Consider the following 22,524-nt stretch of genomic DNA (forward strand, 5'->3'; position numbering starts at 1 on the left):
GGGATCTTTCTATTTACACGTTTTGGGATGTCGGCGACAATGATATTGGAAAGTTTGATGCTTTCCTTTATGGTTCATCTCCTATATAATGGTTTTTTTTTAAGACCAAAGAGATACAGGCTTTGTGGAACTGGATCTCCCCCCTTCAAGTACCTGTACTGCCTCAATGCCCTGATTCCACTAGATCCTCCAAGGAAGGCCAGATCAGCACTCCTGAACACTCGCTCTATTAACAAGGCACTACTGATTTCGGACTTTATCGAAGGTAATAAGTTGAACTTTCTGTGCTTAACTGAAACCTGGCACAAACAAAATGGCGGCGTCCTTATAAACCAACTCACTCCCCTGAGGTACAGATTGTTTAACCTCCCACATCTCTCGGGAAAAGGTGAAGGTATAGTTGTTATTTGCAGCTTGCTGTACACTTTATTCCCTGTCTGTCTTACTTTGAATGCCTTGCTCTCAAGGTCTGTGTTCCCCACTCATCTGCTATTGCCACTGTTTATCAACCACCCAAGTCTTGTCGAGATTTCGCAGATTTTCTTGAATTTTTATGTCTTCGTTTTAAAAGAATCATTATACTTTGGGATTTTAATATACACACTGAGTCAAAGTCTTCCAGTTTAGCAAAAGTTTTCTTGGCTCTACTGAAATGTTTTGATCCAACTCAATTGGTCTGCGCCTCCACGCATATCAAAGGACATACCCTGGACCTTATCATTATTGCTAATGAGTCTTTTGTCTCTGACTGCTCTTCCCTTGACTTAGGACTGTCTACCCATCTAGCTATTCTAGCAATTTCTAACACCTCCATGTCTCGATCTGAAATTAATCGCAACTGAGCTTCTATTGATCAGCCCAAATTTGCAAATTCCTTCCTATCCTGCAACTCCTCTTCTGCCACCCTTGTTGACAAAATAGATGTCCTTAATCAGGTGCTTTCATCTTCTCTTGACACTTTTGTCCCACTAAAAACGAAAACCGTATCATTCTTCCATCCGACTCTGTGGTATAAAAGCTCACCTACGTTCAATGAAGGCAATCTCGCTGAGACTGGAGCGTAATAGGCGCCAGTCCGGCCTGACTGTCCATTATTAATCTTGGAAGGACCATTTGTGTGTCTATAAGGGTAAAATTGAGACTGCTAGATCAAACTATTATTCCCATGCTATTGAAAAAAAAAAAATCTTAGCAACCCTAGACAACACTTCTGTACCATTGACAGAATATTAAAATCCTGCAGTTCCTCCACATTATCAGGCTCAACACTGCTCTGTAACACATTCCTAGATTTTTTTTTCTCCTTAAAAATCACCAAAATAAGGCATCGGATTCTTACTACACCACGTTTCATCCACCTCATTTCCTGGCCCACCTAGTTTTACTGGTTCTTCTCCTTACTTGACACTGCATCCCTGATTAAATTGGTCTCTAATATGACATTTTCCACCCGCATACTTGATCCTATTCCTACCCATGTATTTAAATCCTGTTTTATCTCTCTATGCCCCATTATTCTCAATATCATAAATGACTCTCTTAGCACCAGTCTTGTATCAACAATCCTCAAAACGATCACCGTGGTACCAAAAAACCCAACATGGCTTTGGACAATTTAAACAACTTTAGACCAATATCTAACTTACCCTTCCTTGCCAAGATCCTTTAGTGAGCTGTGTTATCTCAGTTACATAATCACTTAACTTTAAATAACCTATTTGACCCCCTCCAATCTGGTTTTCGGCAAATGCACACCACAGAAATCACCTTGGTAAAAATCACTAACGACCTTCTGTTAGCTTCTGATTCTGGCTCACTAACTAGACTTATTCTACTGTATCTTATTTCTGCTTTGATTGTGTAGACCAGGGGTCTCCAACCACCGGGATGTGGCAAGTGACATTCTTCCTCTGGTGGTAGGCGATGTGGAAAGTGACAAGCTGCATCTGGTGGCAGGCGACGTGGCAAGTGGTGTACTTCCCTCAATTAAACTGTGACAGGATTGAAGTCATGCTTATTGGCATCCCCATCAATTATGTAAGGCCAGTCCTAATAGCTTATCTATAGATGGCACTGTACCTGAACTTCAATCTAAATTGAAAAATCTAGGGGTGATATTTGATGTTAATTTAACCTTTGGTCCAAATGTACAAAATGTTGTCAGAACATCTTTTTCCCCACTTCAAAAATATTGATCGGCTGTGTCCTATGCTATCATACACTGTAGCTGAAAAGCTAATCCACACATTTGTGTTCCCCCCAACTTGACTACTGCAATGCTCTACTCGCTGGTGTACCTAAATCCACTATTAATCAACTTCAATATGTTTAAAATTCTGAAGTCAGAATCCTGACTCTGTCTGGTGCAAATGATCATATTGTCCCTATCCTGGAGTCCCTGCACTGGTTTCCTATCAGGTTTTTGCATAGACTTTAACCATTTTCCGCCCCCGCAATATAGCAGAATGATGGCGGAAAAGTGGTTTCAATATCCTGACTGGGCGTCATATGACTTCCTCAGGATATTAAGCCGCTGCATGCCCCCGGGGGCACACATTGCGGTGATTGTTGTTGCAGTGTGTCAGTCTGACACCCCGCAACGCTGATCTAGGTAGAGAGTCTGATAGAGACTCTTTACCACGTGATCAGTTGTGTCCAATCACGGTTGATCGCAATGTAAATAGGAAGTGCCGGTGATCAGCTTTTCCTCACTCACATCTGACAGACACGAGTAGAGGAGAGCCGATCAGCGGCTCTCCTGATAGGGAAGGGTCTGTGCTGATTGTTAGCACAGCCTCCCCCCTCGGATCCCACCCAGGACCACCAGGGATGCCACCACACTGGACCACCAGGTATGCCCCCCCTAGACCCTCAGGGAAATGCACATGTGTGCCCAGGCAGCTGCCAATCAGTGCCCACTGAGGATTCCTACCACTGCCAGTGCCACCAGTAATGCCTATCAGTGCCTCATATCAGTACTGTGTATCAGTGCCCATCAGTGCCATGTATCAATGCCCAGCAGTGCCGCCTATCAGTGCCACCCATAAGTACCCATCTTTTCATCCTTTCAATACCCATCATTGTCGCTTATCAGTGCCCACCTGTGGCACCCTTGAGTGCTCACCAGTGCCGCTTATCAATGCCCAGTGTTTCATATCAGTGCCACCCATCAGTGCTGCCTACCAGTGCCCATCGTCAGTGTCCGTCAATACCCGCTCATTGGTGCCACCTCATCAGTGCTGCCTTATCAGTGCCACCTTATCAGTGCCCATCAGTGAAAGAGAAAACTTACTTATTTACAAAATTTTATAACAGAAATAAAACCAAAACTTTTATTTTTTTCAAAATTTTCTGTCTTTTTTTTGTTTAGCAAAAAATAAAAACCGCAGAGGTGATCAAATAACACCAAAAGAAAGCTCTATTTGTGGAAACAAAATGATAAAAATTCTGTTTGGGTACAGTGTAGCATGACCACACAATTGTCATTCAAAATTGTCCTGTGCAGGAAGGTGTATAAGTGCCTTGTATTGAAGTGGTTAAGATCCTCTTGCTCACATATTAGGCTCTTCATGGCTTGCCCCCCCATTATCTCGCTGAACTTTTATCATCTTACACCCCCCCCCCCTTGTAACCTCCGCTCATCAAATTCTGGTCTTCTGTGTGTCCCTTCTACTCACCTATACTCGATGGGAGATAGAGCCTTCTCTTGCTATGCTCAAAATTCTGAATTTCCCTTCCAAATAACATCGGAGAGTCAACTTATCCAAACTCATTCAAATCAAATCTAAAAACTTTTTTCTTTAGACAAACTTTCACTTAATCGTTTCTCTTTGCTTGTTATCCTGTGTATTTCTTGTGTTTTCATTGTAAAGTGATTTGAGAAGCTACTTTAAAGGCGTTATATATAATGACGTTTATTATTATTATTACACCTAGACAAAAAACACTCACCTTTGTTCAGTATTGAACAGGGCAAAAATGTACTTGCTGGACATAAATCCCTTTTCAATATCTCTAAGTTTTAGATTATCCAGGGGCAGCATGTACTTCTTCTCTTTCTCCTGTAGAGGGCAAATGATGCATGACATTAGAATTAAGGCACAATGCATGTATGGCAAGGTCCGGAAATGCAAAATAGATAAACAAAAGCTCTCAATTAATTTACTTACATTGGTAATAGTAAAAATTAGTATTTTCTGCCACAAACAATATGCTACTTTCCAGCAGTTGATAGTTGGACTTAATAAAACATATTGAAACAGAAAATATTAAATGTTTAAACTGAGAAAATGTGCCATTTTAAGAAAAAAAAAATAAGGCCATTTTGAAACTAATGGCAGAAACACATCTCAAAAAAGTTGGGACAGGGCCAGGTTTACCAGTGTAGCATCCTCCCTTTCTTTTAACACTGTAAAAATCTGTGAACTGAGAAGACCAGTTGATGGAGTTTTGGGAGAGGAATGTTGTCACATTCTTGCTTGATGTAGGATTCTAACTGCTCAATAGTCCTGTGTCTTGTTTGTCATATTTTTTGTTTCAATATGCACCAAATATTTTCAATTGGTGAAAAGTCTGGACTGCAGGCAGGCCAGTTAAGTACCTGGACTCTATTATGAAGCCATGCTGTTGTTATAGATGCAGTATGAGCTTTAGCATTGTCCTGCTTAAATATGCAAGGCCTTCCCTGAAAAAGACATTGTCTGCATGGGAGCATATGCTGCTCTAAAACCTGGATATATCTTTCAGCATTGATGGTGACTTTACAGATGTGCAAACTGCCCATTTCATACACACTATTGTACTCCCATACCATCAGAGTTGATTCTGAACTGAATGCTGATAACAAGCCAGAAAGATCCCTCTTTTGTCAGGAGGACGCATGCCGATGGTTGACAAAAAGATTACATTTGGTTTCTGCTGACCACAGAACATTTTTGCACTTTGCAACAGACCATTTTAAATGAGCTTTGGCCCAGAGAAGATGGTGGTGTTTCTAGATCATGTTAAGATATGATATGGCTACTTCTTTGCATGACAGAGCTTTTACTTCCATGTCTGGATGGCATGGAAAACTGTGTTCACAGACAGGGGGATTTGTGAAAGTTTTCCTGAGCCCATGCAGTGATGTCTCTCAAAGTAGCATGCCTGTTTTTAACCACTTAAGCCCTGAACCATTTTGCTGGCTAAAGACCAGAGCACTTTTTGCGATTCGGCACTGCATCGCTTTAACTCTGTGGTTTTTATTTTTTGCACTATAAACAAAAAAAGAGCGACAATTTTGAAAAAAAAGCTATATTTTTTGCTTTTTGCTATAATAAACATCCCCTAAAAATATATAAAAAAACCTCCTCAGTTTAAGCCGATATGTATTCTTCTACATATTTTTGGTTAAAAACAAACGTAATAAGCGTTTATTGATTGGTTTTTGCAAAAGTCATAGCGTCTTTATTTTTTATTTTTTACTAGTAATGGCAGCGATCAGCGTTTTTTTCGTGACTGCGACATTATGGCGGACACGGACAATTTTGGCACGATTTTGGGACCATTCAATTTATACAGCGATCAGTGTGATTAAAATTGCATTGATTACTGTGTAAATGTGACTGGCAGTAAAGGGGTTAACACTAGGTGGCACTTTAGGGGTTAAGTGTGTCCTAGGGATGTGTTCTAACTGTAGAGGGAATGGGCTATGCGTGACACATCACTGATCATAGCTCCCGATCACAGGGAGCTATGATCAGTGACAGTGTCACTAAGGCAGAATGGGGAGATTCTTGTTTATATTAGCATTTCCCCATTCTTCCTCTCCGTGAGATGTCCACGGGACCCGTGATTCTACTCACGGAGCTCCCGGCCGGCACACACTCGATGGCACGGCGGCAAATTCAAAGGGACGTACAGGTATGCCCATTTGCACAGCCGTGCCATTCTGCCAACATACATCGGCATGCGCCGGTCAGGAACCGGTTAATACAGCGCCGTCTGAGGGCCAGAAAAGGGCCAACCAATGTTGCATTTCGGCCTTGTCCTTTGCGCACAGAGATTTCTCCAGATTCTGGGAATATTTTGATTATATTATGTACTTGAGCTGATGATATGTTTAAAGCAATTTTACATTATGGAACATTATTTTGAAATTGTTTGACAGTTTTTAGATGTAGCTTCTCACAGATTGGTGAACCGCTGCCCGTCTTTTTAGACACTCGGACTCTCTAAGATGCCTTTTTTTACCCAAATATGTTACCGATCGGTTGTCAATTAACTCTAATTGATAGATATATGAAAATAGCCGCGCTTATGGAGATAGATAAGAACAGCAGGAAATATATATATATAAGGAAGGGAATAGGTGCTACTGCACGGAGAAGAGAAGATGCAAACAGGTTGCAGCCACCCCTAAGTGCATGGGCTTTTGTTAAAGTCCGTGCCTGAAAATTAATATAGATAGTTATTGGGGGCTATTGGCGCTACCTTCAAGTGATAGTTGTACTATTAGTTAGGTGCGATAATTCCTCAGAAAGGAGAAAAAACTGCTTTCATGGTATAGTATGTCAGATACCCAGGAGACATACTATACCATGAAAGCTGGTTTTTCTCCTTTCTGAGGAATTATCGCACCTGGCAAAGACCTTTCTTCCTGCACGAAGAACCAAATCCTGGGGCAGAGTGTGGAGGTTATAGCTGGCAGGTGGAACCCTCAACAGCATACAGCGGAGCGACTTATACAATCCTTGGTTTAATTCACATCAGCCGGTACTCATAGTAATAAGTTCACATAGGGTCTACACTGCACCACTATCGACTGAGAATATTATTCATAGGGGGAGTTAGTATAAATATTAAATACAAGGATATTTTATGTTATATTCCTACATGTAGAGGAATTAATCACAATTATTCACATAGCACTCTAAAGGTTTTTTAGTTTTGTGTGTTTTATTATTATTTATTTTTCTTTATACTCTTTTTTATATTCTTTATTTCCCTATTGGTATATCTGCACACCTTTTTGAACTTGGATAAGGTTCTTAACTGAGGTTTTCTTATACACAGTTCTGTACCCATTTGTGGAGGCTATTATATGTGTATGGTAGACGTACACTATTGGTGTCACTAGTATATATATATATATATATATACGATCAGTATAGCTATTGTAGACATGTCACTGGAGAAGTGATCGAGGGGGTGTACATCTCACCTAGGTTGCTACACAGTGTGAGATGGTAAATCCAGGATGGATCAGTTTCTCAGCAGCGATATGCTGCTGAGTTGTTATTTAATTTTGCCGGGCCTGGGTTTATATGGAATGGCAGGTAGGTTTGGTAGAGGGACCTGTCATTCCACATCCCCCGATCCAGTTCTGGGTTTGGGATCAGGTGAGCTTGGATCCTAATTAGCCTGGGAAGCTAAAGGCTCTGTAGGGTCTGCAGGTGATTGCTTCTCAGCCAGGGAATGAACAATCTGTGTGTTGAAGGAAGCTGCAAGCACAGCCACTGCTGGAGCTAAAACTCACCCTGCGATATCCAGGCGAAAGACGCTGTGTTTGTAAGTGTCAGATAGGTGAGCAGAACCTGTTAGTAAGCGCCCAGCCGGGCTAGGACTTTTATTTTTGTTGTACTTAGAAAGCACGGTGTTGCTGTATATTTTGTTTGCTGGACTGTTTGTACCACGAATAAACGCCAAGATCTGCTTTATCAAATTCCAAGTCTGCTGTGAACTGTGTCCAAACACACCCTACCCCGGGAAGATCCCTTACAATTGGTGGAGGTAGCGGGCAACGCGGTTGCTAGGGGCAACGGTGTGGACAGACTTGGCTACAGCTGCTGATGTCCTGGGTGAAAGCTGCAACTACACTCCAAAAACAGTCCAGCAACATGGAGGAGATGCTGAAGCAGTTTATGCAAGTGAGTTTGCAACAACAGCAGGCTCAGACAGAGGCCAATAGACGACATGAACAGTCCATGGCTGAACAACAGCAGATGATGGCTGCACAACAGCAGGCGCAGACAGAGGCCAATAGACGACATGAACAGTCCATGGCTGCACAACAGCAGATGATGGCTGCACAACAACAACTTATCGAGCACCTGATAGTAAATCGAGAGGCGCCTGTGGTTGCTAATCCACCCACAATGGAGGGAGCCGCTCCAGAGATTTTTTCTGGGAGAAGGACTGTGCAGAAAGCGCTGCAAAAGATGACTGCTGAGGACGATGTTGAGGCCTATCTAACAGTATTTGAGCGCGTGGCTGAGCGAGAGAAGTTACCAGCCGCTGAGTGGGCAGAGGTAATTGCGCCCTATTTAACAGGTGAACCTCAAAAGGCCTACTATGACCTCAGTGAGCAAGAGGTTAAGGACTATACTCGGCTAAAAGAGGAGATGCTTGCCCGACTAGGAGTTACTACTGCAGTCCGTGCCCGGAGGGTACGCAACTGGAGCTACAGTCTGGACAAATCAGCGAGGTCCCAGATGTATGACCTAATCCATTTGGCAAGGTCCTTATGAAATTGTTGAAAAGATCAGTGAGGTGAACTACAAGGTGCACCAACCAGGTAGAAGGAAGCCTTTCCAAGTTTATCACATAAACTTGATCAAGCCCTGGAAAGACAGGGAATCCTTGGGGGCGACAAATACTGTTAATAATTTGTCACAACCAATCCCTCCAGTCAAGGTAGGTGATACTCTATCAGTGTCACAGAAACAGGAGGCTCAGGAATTTTTACAGAAAAACAAAAACAAGTTCTCTGACCTCCCAGGGCGTACACACCTCATCCATCATCACATTGAAACTGAGCCTAGAAGCAGAGTAAACCTTAAGCCCTATAGGATACCCGAGGCACGTAGGGAAGCCGTATCTGCCGAGGTAAAACGTATGCTTGCTCTGGGGGTAATTGAGGTGTCACAGAGTGAATGGTCCAGCCCAATTGTGCTAATCCCAAAGCCCAATGGAACTTGGAGGTTCTGTAACGATTTCAGAAAGTTGAATGAGATCTCCAAGTTCGATGCGTATCCTATGCCCAGGGTAGATGAGTTGATTGAGAAGTTGGGTAACGCCAGGTACATAACCACCCTCGATCTCACAAAGGGCTATTGGCAGATTCCACTTTCTGACGAGGCTAAAGAGAAAACTGCTTTCTCCACCCCTGATGGGCTATTCCAGTATGTAGTGATGCCGTTCGGGTTACATGGAGCGCCTGCAACTTTCCAGAGGTTGATGGACTTGATTCTGCGACCACATCGTGATTACTCAGCCGCCTACCTCGATGATGTGGTCATTTTTAGCCCTGATTGGGAAAGTCACCTCTGTAAGGTACAGGCCGTGTTGGATGCCATAAGTGATGCAGGGTTGACCATAAATGCCGAGAAGTGTGCTCTAGCCCTAGAAGAGGCCAAATATCTGGGCTACATTGTTGGAAGAGGATTGGTTAGGCCACAGCTAAATAAAATTGAGGCAATACAGAATTGGCCTAGACCCCTGACAAGGAAACAGGTTAGAGCTTTCCTGGGTATTACGGGTTATTACCGTAGATTTGTGCCGAACTTTGCCTCAGTTGCTGCTCCGCTAACTGACTTGACAAAGGGCGGAAAGACAGCAATGGTCACGTGGACCCCAGAGGCCGAGGAGGCTTTCCAAAGCCTTAAGTCTGCCTTGTGCCAACCACCTGTGTTAGTCACCCCCGATTTCAGGCGAGAATTTCTGGTCCAGACAGATGCCTCTAGCACAGGCTTAGGTGCAGTACTCTCACAAGTAGTGAATGGTGAGGAGCATCCGGTGACGTACTTGAGTAGAAAACTAACCCCGGCCGAGAAAAATTATGCCATTGTGGAGCGAGAATGTTTGGCAGTGAAGTGGGCCCTAGAATCTTTAAAGTATTACTTGCTAGGCAGGAAATTCAAGTTGGTGACAGACCATGCCCCCCTAACATGGATGAAGTTAAACAAGGAGAGAAATGCAAGAGTGACTAGATGGTTTCTCTCCCTACAAAACTTTAATTTCACTGTGGAACACAGGCCAGGGAAATTACAGGCAAATGCTGACGCATTGTCAAGGGTAAGTTGTCTGTGGGGACAAAAGGCTCAGCCCTCCGGTCTGAAAAAGAGGGGGGGGATATGTAGACATGTCACTGGAGAAGTGATCGAGGGGGTGTACATCTCACCTAGGTTGCTACACAGTGTGAGATGGTAAATCCAGGATGGATCAGTTTCTCAGCAGCGATATGCTGCTGAGTTGTTATTTAATTTTGCCGGGCCTGGGTTTATATGGAATGGCAGGTAGGTTTGGTAGAGGGACCTGTCATTCCACATCCCCCGATCCAGTTCTGGGTTTGGGATCAGGTGAGTTTGGATCCTAATTAGCCTGGGAAGCTAAAGGCTCTGTAGGGTCTGCAGGTGATTGCTTCTCAGCCAGGGAATGAACAATCTGTGTGTTGAAGGAAGCTGCAAGCACAGCCACTGCTGGAGCTAAAACTCACCCTGCGATATCCAGGCGAAAGACGCTGTGTTTGTAAGTGTCAGATAGGTGAGCAGAACCTGTTAGTAAGCGCCCAGCCGGGCTAGGACTTTTATTTTTGTTGTACTTAGAAAGCACGGTGTTGCTGTATATTTTGTTTGCTGGACTGTTTGTACCACGAATAAACGCCAAGATCTGCTTTATCAAATTCCAAGTCTGCTGTGAACTGTGTCCAAACACACCCTACCCCGGGAAGATCCCTTACACTATATATATAGATATATACATATAAAGAATAGGGAAAGATCTGTACTCATATCACCAAATTAGCTTTGCATATTGATACTGGTCACTTACCGGAGGTCTAATAGTACAACTATCACTTGAAGGTAGCGCCAATAGCCCCCAATAACTATCTATATTAATTAACTCTAATTAGTTGCAAAATGTTCTTCCATGTCTTCCTTGTTCACATCACTTACAATAAAAGCTTTTTGTTGCCCTGTTCCAATTTTTTGAGATGTGTTGCTGCCATCAATTTCAAAACGAGATATTTATTTCTTAAAATGGTACATTTTCTCAGTTTAAACATTTGATATATTTTCTATTTTCAAATGTGAATAAAATATGGGTTTATGAGATTTGCAAATCATTGCATTCTGTTTTTATGTAGATTTTACACAACTTCCAAACTTTTTTGGCATTGGGGCTGTATTTCACAGCTGAAATCCCTCTGAGATTTGATTACCAACATCCAAGAAAAACAAAAGTACATGTTACATAGTTAGTCTGGTTGAAAAAAGACACAAGTCCATCCAGTTCAACCTCTTTTACCCCTTTGCACTATTTAAAAGAAATAAAGGTCGTCACATCTATACATATTGGGATGCCTAGATTCAACTGAACCACCATCTGCCAGCTAGACCTTGGCCCCACTATCCTCTGAAGAGTTTAAGTAACTAGCAAGGTGGAGGGAAAAGCCTTTGTCAACCAGGATGTTAGGCTAAATCCACATATGCAGCATGTCAAACATGTGCAGTGATGAGTGAATCATGGCCACGGCGAGCCACTAAAAAAAACATGAATCAGTAATTGAAAAATTTGAAGCAATTAGGCCTGGAGACTGTTATATTAAACATATATTTAACACAGAACATTGTCCTGGGATCTGGCTTTACTATTCATCATGGGGAATGTGGGTTGTGAGCAAATGGCATCAAGTGTGACTGAATTATGCCAACATGTGGGTGAATGTGGAGAGCACAAATACTTTATGGGGAGAATGTTCAGATGGGTGGACAATGGCTAATGATCAGTAAATAATGTTCAACCACTGCTTTATAAATATGCCACTAAATATGTTTAATTGGAAGTACTTTGAACAAAGTTGGCTTCACATACTTTTAAATGATCCTGATTAAATTATCCTGATTTTGGTAGAAAAAAAAAATATTTTATACTGTGTATATATAATAATATGCTAACTATGCTCTCCTCCACACTGTGTGCTGATCAATGCTGGCAGTTTGGAACACGTGCAGATTAACATCTCTGCTTTACCATGGTATTCCACCCTTGCTCCACCCCTGTCCATACACTGTGTTCTACAGTCAATACCTTTAATTATTGAAGGAGGAGTCCAACCCCAAAATGCCCTGGCTGTTTTATTTATAAGTTTTTAAATAAAAGCAATAAAAATTTGAAAATTTCAAGACCTTTCTTTTCAGCAATGCTTCCCCACTACAGCTGACATGTTCTAATAACATCTGCAATATAAAACTCGAACTTTACAAAAATACTTTAGGCTTAACAAATGTAACACATTGCAACACTACAAAGGCCTGGTTAACACCCATTAATAAGAAAAGAAAATCACAGTGTACAGTGCAGGGCATGTTTATTATGTGTTACAGACTTTTCTTTTTTAATTTACTGAAACAAGATTTCATTTTGCAAGAACTTATGGGAGGGGAGACTTTATGAAAACTAACAATGGTTGAACTAGAGATAAAACAGGAATTGACACACACTTTATCTGTAAAACATGGGAAGCGTTTTCTGTAAACTGGTCCCTTCTTTTCCTTCATGCAGTTTTTCCAAAGAAATCGGTCAGCAGTTCCTCTTTCTCTTTTTGCACTTTTTCTGAAGAAATTCAAACAAACCAAAGCAGTTGGAGTTACAGATTCCAACAACTGTCAGACTTATTGTCTGTTTTTTTTTAAAGCTGAACTCCAGGCAAAAATAAAATAAAAAATAGTCTTGTGATATATATTATACAATAGCCGCAAAGGTTATAAATCCACTATCTGTGCACCAAATGACTTTGCAAACACAGATGTCACCTTGTAAAATTAGTGGGGACATCATCACTATGCTACACATAGCCCGTGCAGAGAGCAGAACTGTGGGAGGTACACAGCAGTCTTCACCCACTACAGGCTGCCAGCAGAAAACTACAGGAGGGGGTGGATAACTTTTGCACAGAGGCAATGTTTACCACTTGATTGATGCACCAATCTTGAAAAAATGCACATATCTCCTGTATTTAGACAATATTTGTTTATTTTGGAGCTTGGCTTTAAAAACACATTCTTCCCTTTTCTTAATGAGATAAAGATTGGTCTTCTCACACAAAGCAACTTGAAAAATCTTTATGTGCACTGATGAGTACTTCTGACATTTAGAAGTTGTTAATATTACCTCCAGAGAAGCATTACATCACCCGATTATCACACTGGGTACTCATATTGATGCTGAAACAAGGTATATATGTCTAGTTCACTTTTTGGGAGTAACACTCATTTCAAATATATAAGCTTTTGTGGGCTGCGTTTGCTCGGGCAAACAAATGGGCTGCCGTGCCCAAGCAAACATGGACAAAAGCGCTGAAAGTAAACATTAAAAAATATTTGAATTTTATGCGCTTCTACCTGCAGTTCTTTGGTTGGTGAAAAGGTCTTTTTAAAGTGATTGTAAAGTCTTGTTTAAAACAAATAAAATAAATAACAAACAGCTCAGAGTCGCAGCTCTGTGTGTCCATTCAGACACAGCCAATCTCAGCCAATCAGGAGGAGAGTCCCAGATGGCTAACACTTGTGGACATCGCTGGAGAGAGATGGGGCTCAGGTAAGTAATTAGTGGGTACTGGGGAGGCTGCTACACACTGAAAGTTTTTTATCTTAATCTATAGAATGCATTAAGAATAAACCTTCTGCCTTTACAACTCCTTTAAGCCTTATATTATGTACTTAGAAAAGAAAAAAACATTTTCGCATGAGAGTGAAATGTGATCTCATGATTAGCAAACACGGGGCCCTATGGAAAAAGAGCTGGACGGCTCCAACCCTACACATGTTTTCAATTAACAGTAGTGGCAAATCGCCAATTGGTGCTCTACCTTTCTGGAAGAATATACTGGATTACAGAGCTGTAGTTGATATTTTATTCAGCAATGGATTTTCACTGTTTTTAATGTCAAAGGAAAACTGCTTTTGCTGAAAAAAAAACCATACAATATATATAATCCTACAAAAAATTTTTTGAAACATACGGTAACACTATTACTATTATTATATGAAAAAGGATGATTATGAGAATGAATACATTATGTCAGTTTTATGTGTAGTTTGTTCAAGTATATCAACTTTATCTGAAGGCACTGTATGAAAAAAGATTTAATAAGTTAAAGGATAAGTTCAGATTTAAAAATAAAAAAATAAAAATGCACATCTTTTTGCGGGTAAAAAAATGTTTATTACTGTTATTGTTACTTGGAGCCTGAAAACCATTGCATCCACGATCGCGGGTGCCATGGAGGACTATTGTAGACCAGAGTCCGCCGAACAATCTGCCCGTGTGTGGGCTCCGGCGGACCTTTTCTTCCCAAAAGTCTGACGGACTTAGAAAGAAGTCTTGACTCAAAATTGTCCGCTGGACTCGGCAGTCCGGCGGACAACCCGCCCTTCTGTGTGCTAGTTCGCCAGACTTTTGAAATGAACGGACTTGCCCCCACACGGAGTAACGTGGCTCCAGGTAGCCAGAACTAGTAATGGAAGTCAATGTCACCGCCTCCATCGGCGAGATTGACACCTCGCTAGCCCCGTCACCTGGTATGGATTTAAAGGGGAACCCCTACGCCGGCGTGGGGGTCCCCCCAAAGTCCATAGCAGACCCTTATCCAAGCTTGCCCTCAACATGGGGGGGTGCTTTGGAGAAGCACCCCAAAGCACCTTGCCCCCATGTTGATGAGGACAAGGGCCTCTTCCCGACAATCCTGGCCGTTGGTTATAGGGGCCTGCGGGCAGGGGGGCTTACCAGAATCCGGGAGCCCCCTTTAATAAGGGGCCCCCAGATTCTGGCCCTCACCCTATGTGAATGAGTACGGGGTACGATGTACCCCTACCCATTCACCTGGGTGGGAAAAAGTGTTAATAAAAAAACACAACACGGGTTTTTAAAATACTTTATTAGACAACTCCGAGGGGTGTTCTTCCCTCTTCGAGGGTCTTCTCACCGGACTCCTCAGCTATCTTCTGCTCTTTTGCTAGCTCTTTTACTAGCGGAGGAGCCCAGCTTTCTCCTTCGTTGCCGCCCGAGGGTCTTCTTCCGACTTCGGGGGTCTTCTTCTGACTTCGGCGGTCTTTTCTCGCTCTTCGGTTCTACTCGCCGGGCCTCCGCTTTCTTCTTCCAGCTCTTTTACTAGCATTGACCCGGTCTTCTGTCACTGCAGCCTTCTGCTTCTTCTTCCTGCTTCTCCTTTTTCTTCCTCCTTCTCTTCTTCCGATGTTGACATGACGCTCTCTCTGGCCATAATGGCAGGGACGCATTGTGTGGCGACTTATATAGGGATAAGGGGCGGGGTCACCGGATGGTGTCACATGGTGACCACGCCCCTTATGATATCACAGTCCCAGCATCAGAAGGCGTTGGCGACAGCGTCAGAAGACCGGGCCAACGCTAGTAAAAGAGCTGGATTGGAAGAAGAAAGCGGAGGCCCGGCAAGAAGAACCGAAGAGCGGGACAAGACCCCGAAGTCGGAAAAAGACCCCCGGACGGAGGCGGTGACAAAGGAGAAAGCCGGGCTCCTCCGCTAGTAAAAGAGCTAGCAGAAGATAGCAGAGGAGTCTGGCAAGAAGACCCCCGAAGACGGAAGAACACCCCCGGAGCTGTCTAATAAAGTATTTTAAAAACCTGTGTTGTGTTTTTTTGTTAACACTTTTTTCCCCCCATTCACATAGGGTGGGGGGGGCCCCTTATTAAAGGGGGCTCCCGGATTCTGATAAGCCCCCCCGCCCGCAGACCCCAACAACCAATGGCCAGGGTTGTCGGGAAGAGGCCCTTGTCCTCATCAACATGGGGACAAGGTGCTTTGGGGTGAGAGGGCTGCAAAGCACTCCCCCATCTCGAGGGCACGTGGCCTGGTATGGCTCAGGAGGGGGGCGCTCGTTCGTCCACACCCCCTTGCCTGACTGGCCGAGCTGCATGCTCAGATAAGGGTCTGCTACGGACTTTGGGGGGACCCCCATGCTGTTTTTTCGGCGTAGGGATTCCCCTTTAAATCCATACCAGGTGTCAGGGCTAGCGAGGTGTCAATCTCGCTGATGGAGGCGGCGACATTGACTTCCTTCGCTAGTTCCGTCTACCTAGAGCCACGTTCAAAATGAACGGACTTTACTCCGTGTGTCGGCAAGTCCATTCATTTCAAAAGTCTGGTCGTGTGCGTGCAGGTCCGCTCGTTCGGAAAGTCCGGCAGGCCCTCTGCTGCAAAGTCCGGCCGGTTGTCCGTCGTATAGTCTGATCGCGTGTACGTGGCATTAGTGTATCTGTCTGCTCGTACCTCATACAGGCAGCAGATACATACTTACAGGAAAAAAAATGAACTACCAGAGCACTCAACAGCGACATGGTAGTTCATTGAAACTACAAGCTGACAACCACAAAGGTTGTCGGGACTTGTAGTTTCCCATTCACTGAGGACTGTGAATGAACGACGCAGCCAGCCCTGAATGGCGGCGTTATTTTTTAAACAGGGACAGTGGGCACACAGGGAAAATGCCCACCCCCTGACACTGTGGGGGAGAGTCTGTAGCTGCTGAAACATGTTACATGTTCCAAAAGGTGAATTTATTCTTCAAAAATATCCATGGGGTTTACTGTCCTTAGATATGGTGCACTCCGTTAATGCTGTATAAAAATTCTATTTACGAAGGCATATATGAACCATTTGTAAATATAATTCTGAAATAGCCTCAGCCAAGTGCAACACATCTCTGCATTTCCTACAATCAGCAGAGTGGAATCTGAATGCAGATTGTACCTGGTGCATATACTAGTAAAATATTGAAATTTTGCTTGCTCACTGTAACAACACAAGGTTTTTTGTCCAGGTGTTTCTCGCAGACTGCATCCCCTATGATTACAAATTTCAAAATGAAATTCAGGACCACCCTCCAGACCACTTTAATCACACCCCTAGAAAATTCCTGCGCATACATTAATGGCTTCAGTTGCGCTATATTGGAGTAGCACCAGTGATTTCTTGATGGTGCCATCCACTCACAGCTGCCCAGATGCATAAGACAGCAAAGGGAGGACAAGGCCTAACCCACTGAAGTCATTATAAAACATCTAAGTGTAGAGTTCAGCATGGAAGTGCCGCCAGGCAATGCAGAGCTTGAAGCAGGAAGCAGCCACGAGCAGTAACCAGATTAGAATGCAAAGAGTGGCTAGAAGCTGAAAGTAGTAACGGGGTGTGTGGCTACATGGTTTGGATCATTGGGACTGCCTCTTTGTCAAACCACTGCTTCCAGGTGCGACTCTGCAACATCTGGCCATTGGCTCTCCTGCCAAACTCTGCAGATGCTCAGAGGATGTTTTCCATTATTCAGGTTATCCATTATCAGGGCTGGTGCAAGAATTTTTGACACCCTAGGCGAAACCTCATTTCGGCGCCCCCCCCCCCCCCCAATTAGCTTTGCCCCTGTAGATTTTTGCTGCACCTCGCCACCTTTTCTTTAGGCCATGATCAACAGGCCCACACCTGCATCACTGGACCCGGCCTGAAGACAAACAGTGGTGGTACCGGCTTGCTTCCTCATGCCAGCTGTGGTCTGCAGGTATAGGGACAGGCTAGGGTAGTATAAGGGCAGCCTAGGGTATTATACGGACAGGCTAACTGTGTAACTACTACACTAACAATGCCTAAATAATAATAAATGCACATTTTTTTACCTGCAAAAAGATCTGCATTTATTATTTCTTTACAAAGGTGAACTTGAACCTCCACGCCTTAAATCACCCCAATTCCTGTATTCTCAGGCCTAAGATCACCACAATTTGTCCACCTTTACCCCTTTGTAACCCCCCTCCCCCCACAAGCACATCAGTTCCTCTTTGTACCCCCCCCACACACACACACACACACCTATTCACTTCTGGACACTTGCCCCCGCATATCTGTTCCCTCTGTACCCCCCCCCACACATCTGTTCACCTCACACACATCTGTTCCCCTCTGTACCCTCCCCCACATGTCTGTTCCCCTCTGTATCCCTTCCCCATATATCTGTTCCCCTCTTTACCCCCCTACATATCGGTTCCCCCCTCTTTACCCCCCACGCATATCTGTTCCCCCCCTCTTTACCCCCCACATATCTTTTCCCCCCTCTTTACCCCCCCCCACATCTGTTCCCCCTCTTTACCCTCTCCCTCACATGTGTTCCCCTCTTTACCCCCCACCATATCTGTTCCCCTCTTTACCCCCCCACCATATCTGTTCCCCTCTTTACCTCTCCACCATATCTGTTCCCCTCTTTACCCCCCCACCATATCTGTTCCCCTATTTACCCCCCCACCATATCTGTTCCCCTCTTTACCCCCCACCATATCTGTTCCCCTCTTTACATCCCCCACATATCTGTTCCCCTCTTTACCCCCCCCCCACATATCTGTTCCCCTCTTTATCCCCCCCACATATCTGTTCCCCTCTTTATCCCCCCACATATATGTTCCCCTCTTTAACCCCCCCCCCACATATATGTTCCCCTCTTAACCCCCCCACCACCATATCTGTTCCCCTCTTTACACTCCCACATATCTGTTCCCCTCTTTACATCCCCCACATATATGTTCCCCTCTTTACCCCCCCACACATATCTGTTCCCCTCTTTACCCCCCCCCACACATATCTGTTCCCCTCTTTACCCCCCCCCCCCCTCCACACATATCTGTTCCCCTCTTTGCACCCCCCCCACATATCTATTCCCCTCTTTGCCCTCCCATATATCTATTCCCCTCTTTACCCCCCCATCTGTTCCCCTCTTTGCCCCCCCATATATGTATTCCCCTTTTTAACCCCCCATATATCTATTGCCCTCTTTAACCCCCACCTCCATGCACAACAGTTCCCCTCTGCACCCACCACCCCACCTCTGTTCCCCTTTGTGCATGCAATGCAATATAAACTTGACAATGCAATATTAACTTATACAGCAGAAAAAAGTTTTTATTTTATTTTATTCAAGTTACTGGATGTGTGGTGCTTGTTCTTCCACTACCTGTGCGAACGGCGTGGTGGCCTCACCTCGAGCAGATCGGAGCTGCTGCCTGTCTTCCGACAAAAGATCCCCGATGGTCTAGGAGGAGGAGGACAGGGAGATCGCGGCAAGCTCGAAACTTACATGCAGGGTTCCATCTCATCCGCCCTGGCCGATTCCATGTGCCCTGCAACTAAGCAAGCACTTCAGGGCCTGCCGGCGCTGCTCTTTGTCCCTGGCTCTCTCCCCTCCTCTTCTTACTGCCTCTGCCAGTGACGCACTTCGGGCTGGGGATAGAGTGAAGTCCTGGCAGGGGAATCCACGGCGTTCACATTGAGAGACCCATCCGGGAGAGCTTAGAAAAAAAAGGAGGCTGACAGAAGGGGGATGGAGAGGGTTATATGTTTGTGCGGGGATCACAGGCACATTTTACCGCGCCCCCCCCTCAGCCTAGCGACATTGCTGCTTTATGGTATTACCGGCCCTGCAGGTATTTTAAAAACCGAATCCCCAGCGAGTGGCTAGGGATCCGGATTTTACCGCCCCCACTACCCTGGCGCCCTAGGCAGCTGCCTGACTTGCCTATTGCTAGCGCCGGCCCTGTCCATTATTCTACTAGAGGAGTCGCTACCATCTTAAAGTGGACATTTAGCGTTATGGACATTTATGGATTTTCTTTTAATTGACATATTTCGTTTGTTGACCCCACTTTGCCTCGTGCCATCTTAACTTTTTGCCCTCTGGAGACATTGCCTGGGATATTTGTTTTCCAGGGATAGAACCCTTAAAGTGGCAAAGTGGGGATTGTCCCCAGCAAATCAGGGTGGAGTCAAGCATAGCATATCCTGGCCATGTCATAAGTTCAAAGTGTTTTAAAGGACAAGAAGTAAAACTGCAAGAATTGCAGCAAGTGCTGTAGTTAACCTTCCATCCTTGGTGAGATATTGTCTAAGGATATTGCACATCTACAGGGATGCTAAGATGCACAATTTTCTCTTCTTTATTCCTCTGCAAATAAATACTTTTATGTCCTGACAAAAAAAAAAAAAAGCTAGAGGAAGAGGAAATCCCTCTTTACCACAAGGGAGGAATACTTTTGGTTTGTGTGTGTGTGTGTGTGTGAAGCAAAGGCTGCTCCAAGATCTTCTGTGTGCTTCCCCCTTTTGCTTTGCATCTAAGTCCTTCCCAGTCAGAAAACAATGAAACTTGGAAATTCTGTATGAGAGATTTACACGGAATAAAAAAATAACCTTCTGGTTTATTTCAGGTTTATGTTTGTGAGGGTCCACAGAGTGGAGGACTGGGGTTTTTGAAAGGAAATTCCACATGAGAAAACCAGCTGTTACATCTGTGAGTAATTGTGGGTAAGGCAGTTACAGGAATATATAAATGTGTCAGCAGATTTCCAGCCTCTAGTTTAGAACTTCAGCGCTAATAGCTACACTAGAGGACTATGTGCAAAAACCTAAAAGAGGAAAAATCCCTAAAAAGAAACACAAACGGTATTGTAGCTCACAGTCACATAGCTGTAACATAGAATGTAGCTACAGATGGTAAATATTGCAATATTCTGCAGAGCTTACAATTAAAGCTGAGCTCCAGTAAACAGTTAAATACATAATGAAATCAATATAAAAGGAGCTGTTTTACATGCCAAAGAATTGGTATTTATGTTCAGCCAGCCGTTTACGCTGTTCTGCTCCAAAGCACAGCCAGGCTGGTGACCTCACTTTTCTCTAGCGCAGTTAAGCAACCAAGGTAGGTCAACCCCCCCCCGACTGGATAGTGAAGAAGCAGAAAAAGACTGATGATTTAATCTCTCTGCTTTCTCCTTCTGTCAGTGTGATATTTGTCAGCACATGGGCATGCTGAAGAGCCTGATTCACCCCAGGAGTGCCCCTATCTCTCCTAGTCTACTACTACTCTAGAGTGCTACTGTGCAGGGCATTACAAGAGCTTTAAAAAAATGAGAAATTCAGTCAAATTCTGGTACTTCTATGAGTTTCTTTTACAAACTTGTGCACTTTTTTTTTTTATATAAATAAGTACCTGCATTAATTGGTGTTTCTTTTTATAGCAGCTCAAATTTCAACTTTAATATCTGCATGCAATATAGAGGTATTTCTCAAGACCTAACCAACCTGCAACATCTTCAAGCCTCTTCATGTGATTCTCTGTTCACACAATACAGTTCTAATTTTAACGTGTAATTCCACCTTCTGGGCAAAGATAACTCATAGATTCTGTGTTGGAATTAAATGTAATTAATTCTTACTTTGTTTTTTTGTTTTTAACTGTACGTCATATTGCCAGGTAGCTGAAGAGCAGCATTAACGTGTGCGCAAACTCTAACAAGCTAATTTTCCTATTAGCATCTTTGCTTGCTTTTGGTCTGTTTAATATACCATTGAAAGGATTTTGCAACTAGCAAAGGAAATTGGGTGAAAAATAAAAACTTCAGTATCGTCAGCCACCAACTAGCATTTTCTAGTAGAGAGAAACTTAAAGGAGAAGTCCAGCCAAAGCTTGTTTGGCTGGACTTCTCCTATGGCTCACAGGAGTGCAGTTTGTTTTGCACTCCTGTGACCCATTTTCAGCAGAGGGTGGACTCTGCTGACGTCACAGAAGTCAGCCCAGGCACCGCATCATCACGACAATAAAAGTCTGGATCCGCTAGGTACCTGGACTGCCACCTGGCTCAGCCTCTCAATGAGCCACTGAGAGCCTGAGCCGGCTGCCCCCTGCCCCTCTTAACCTTTGTACACACGGTCGGACATTCCGACGGAAAATGTCCGATCGGACCGCGTTGTTGGATAATCCGACCATGTGTGGGCTTAGATGAGGCTTAGGCCGCGTACACACGGGCGGATTGTCTGTCCAACTTAGTCCGCTGAACCGTGTTTCAGCGGACAATCCGCTCGTGTGTGGGCTTCAGCGGACTTTTTCAGCGGACTGTCTGACGAACAAAGTCTTACGGAATTTCCGTAATACAGTCCGTTCAAACTTGGTTTTGTCCGTCCAAACTTGGTTTCAGCGGACAGTCCGCTCGTGTGTAGGCAAGTTGGACGAACTAAGTATGGCGCATGCTCAGAAAGGATTTACACGGCCGAAGGTTGCATTGCAGTGTATAGGACGTCGTTTTTCTAGTCCCGTCGTACGTGCTGTACACGTCATCACGCACGCTTTCAGCGGACTGTCTGCTCATCGTGTGTGGTCAAGTCCGTTCATTCAAAATTTGGACGGACTGTCTGTCGGATTGTCTGACGAACTTAGTTGGCCAGACAATCCGCCCGTGTGTACGCGGCCTTAGACTTTTTCCGTCGGAATGTCCAACCAACAAAGTTTGAGAGCTGGATATAAAAATTTTCCGACAACATGATCCGATCGGACTTTGTCCAATCGTTTGTAGAGAATTCCGATCGGACAAAGTGCCACGCATGCTCAGATCAAATTCTTAGACCAAATTGGCTACTAGCCTGAACGTCGTTCCGTCGTAACTAAATAACGTTATCACGTTACGAACGATCGGATTTTCTGA

General features: G+C 44.1%; 1 protein-coding gene across 16 annotated transcripts in view; it reads right to left on the bottom strand.

The window, feature by feature from the left end:
* Positions 1-22,524, bottom strand: part of DNM1 (dynamin 1) — a 305,071-nt gene that overhangs the window by 63,804 nt on the left and 218,743 nt on the right. For all 16 annotated transcript variants that reach the window (XR_013273564.1, XR_013273522.1, XR_013273538.1 and 13 more), the window contains one exon: positions 3,952-4,061. Coding sequence is in view for 13 of the 16 variants with exons in the window: in XM_077478763.1 (XP_077334889.1) it covers positions 3,952-4,061 (110 nt within the window). In the remaining 3 variants the exon portion in view is untranslated. The remainder of the gene's footprint in view (positions 1-3,951; positions 4,062-22,524) is intronic.

The sequence above is a fragment of the Lithobates pipiens genome, unplaced genomic scaffold (assembly GCF_037356315.1).
Source record: "Lithobates pipiens isolate NorthernLeopardFrog02 unplaced genomic scaffold, aLitPip1_a1.2 Scaffold_1, whole genome shotgun sequence".
NCBI lineage: Eukaryota > Metazoa > Chordata > Amphibia > Anura > Ranidae > Lithobates > Lithobates pipiens.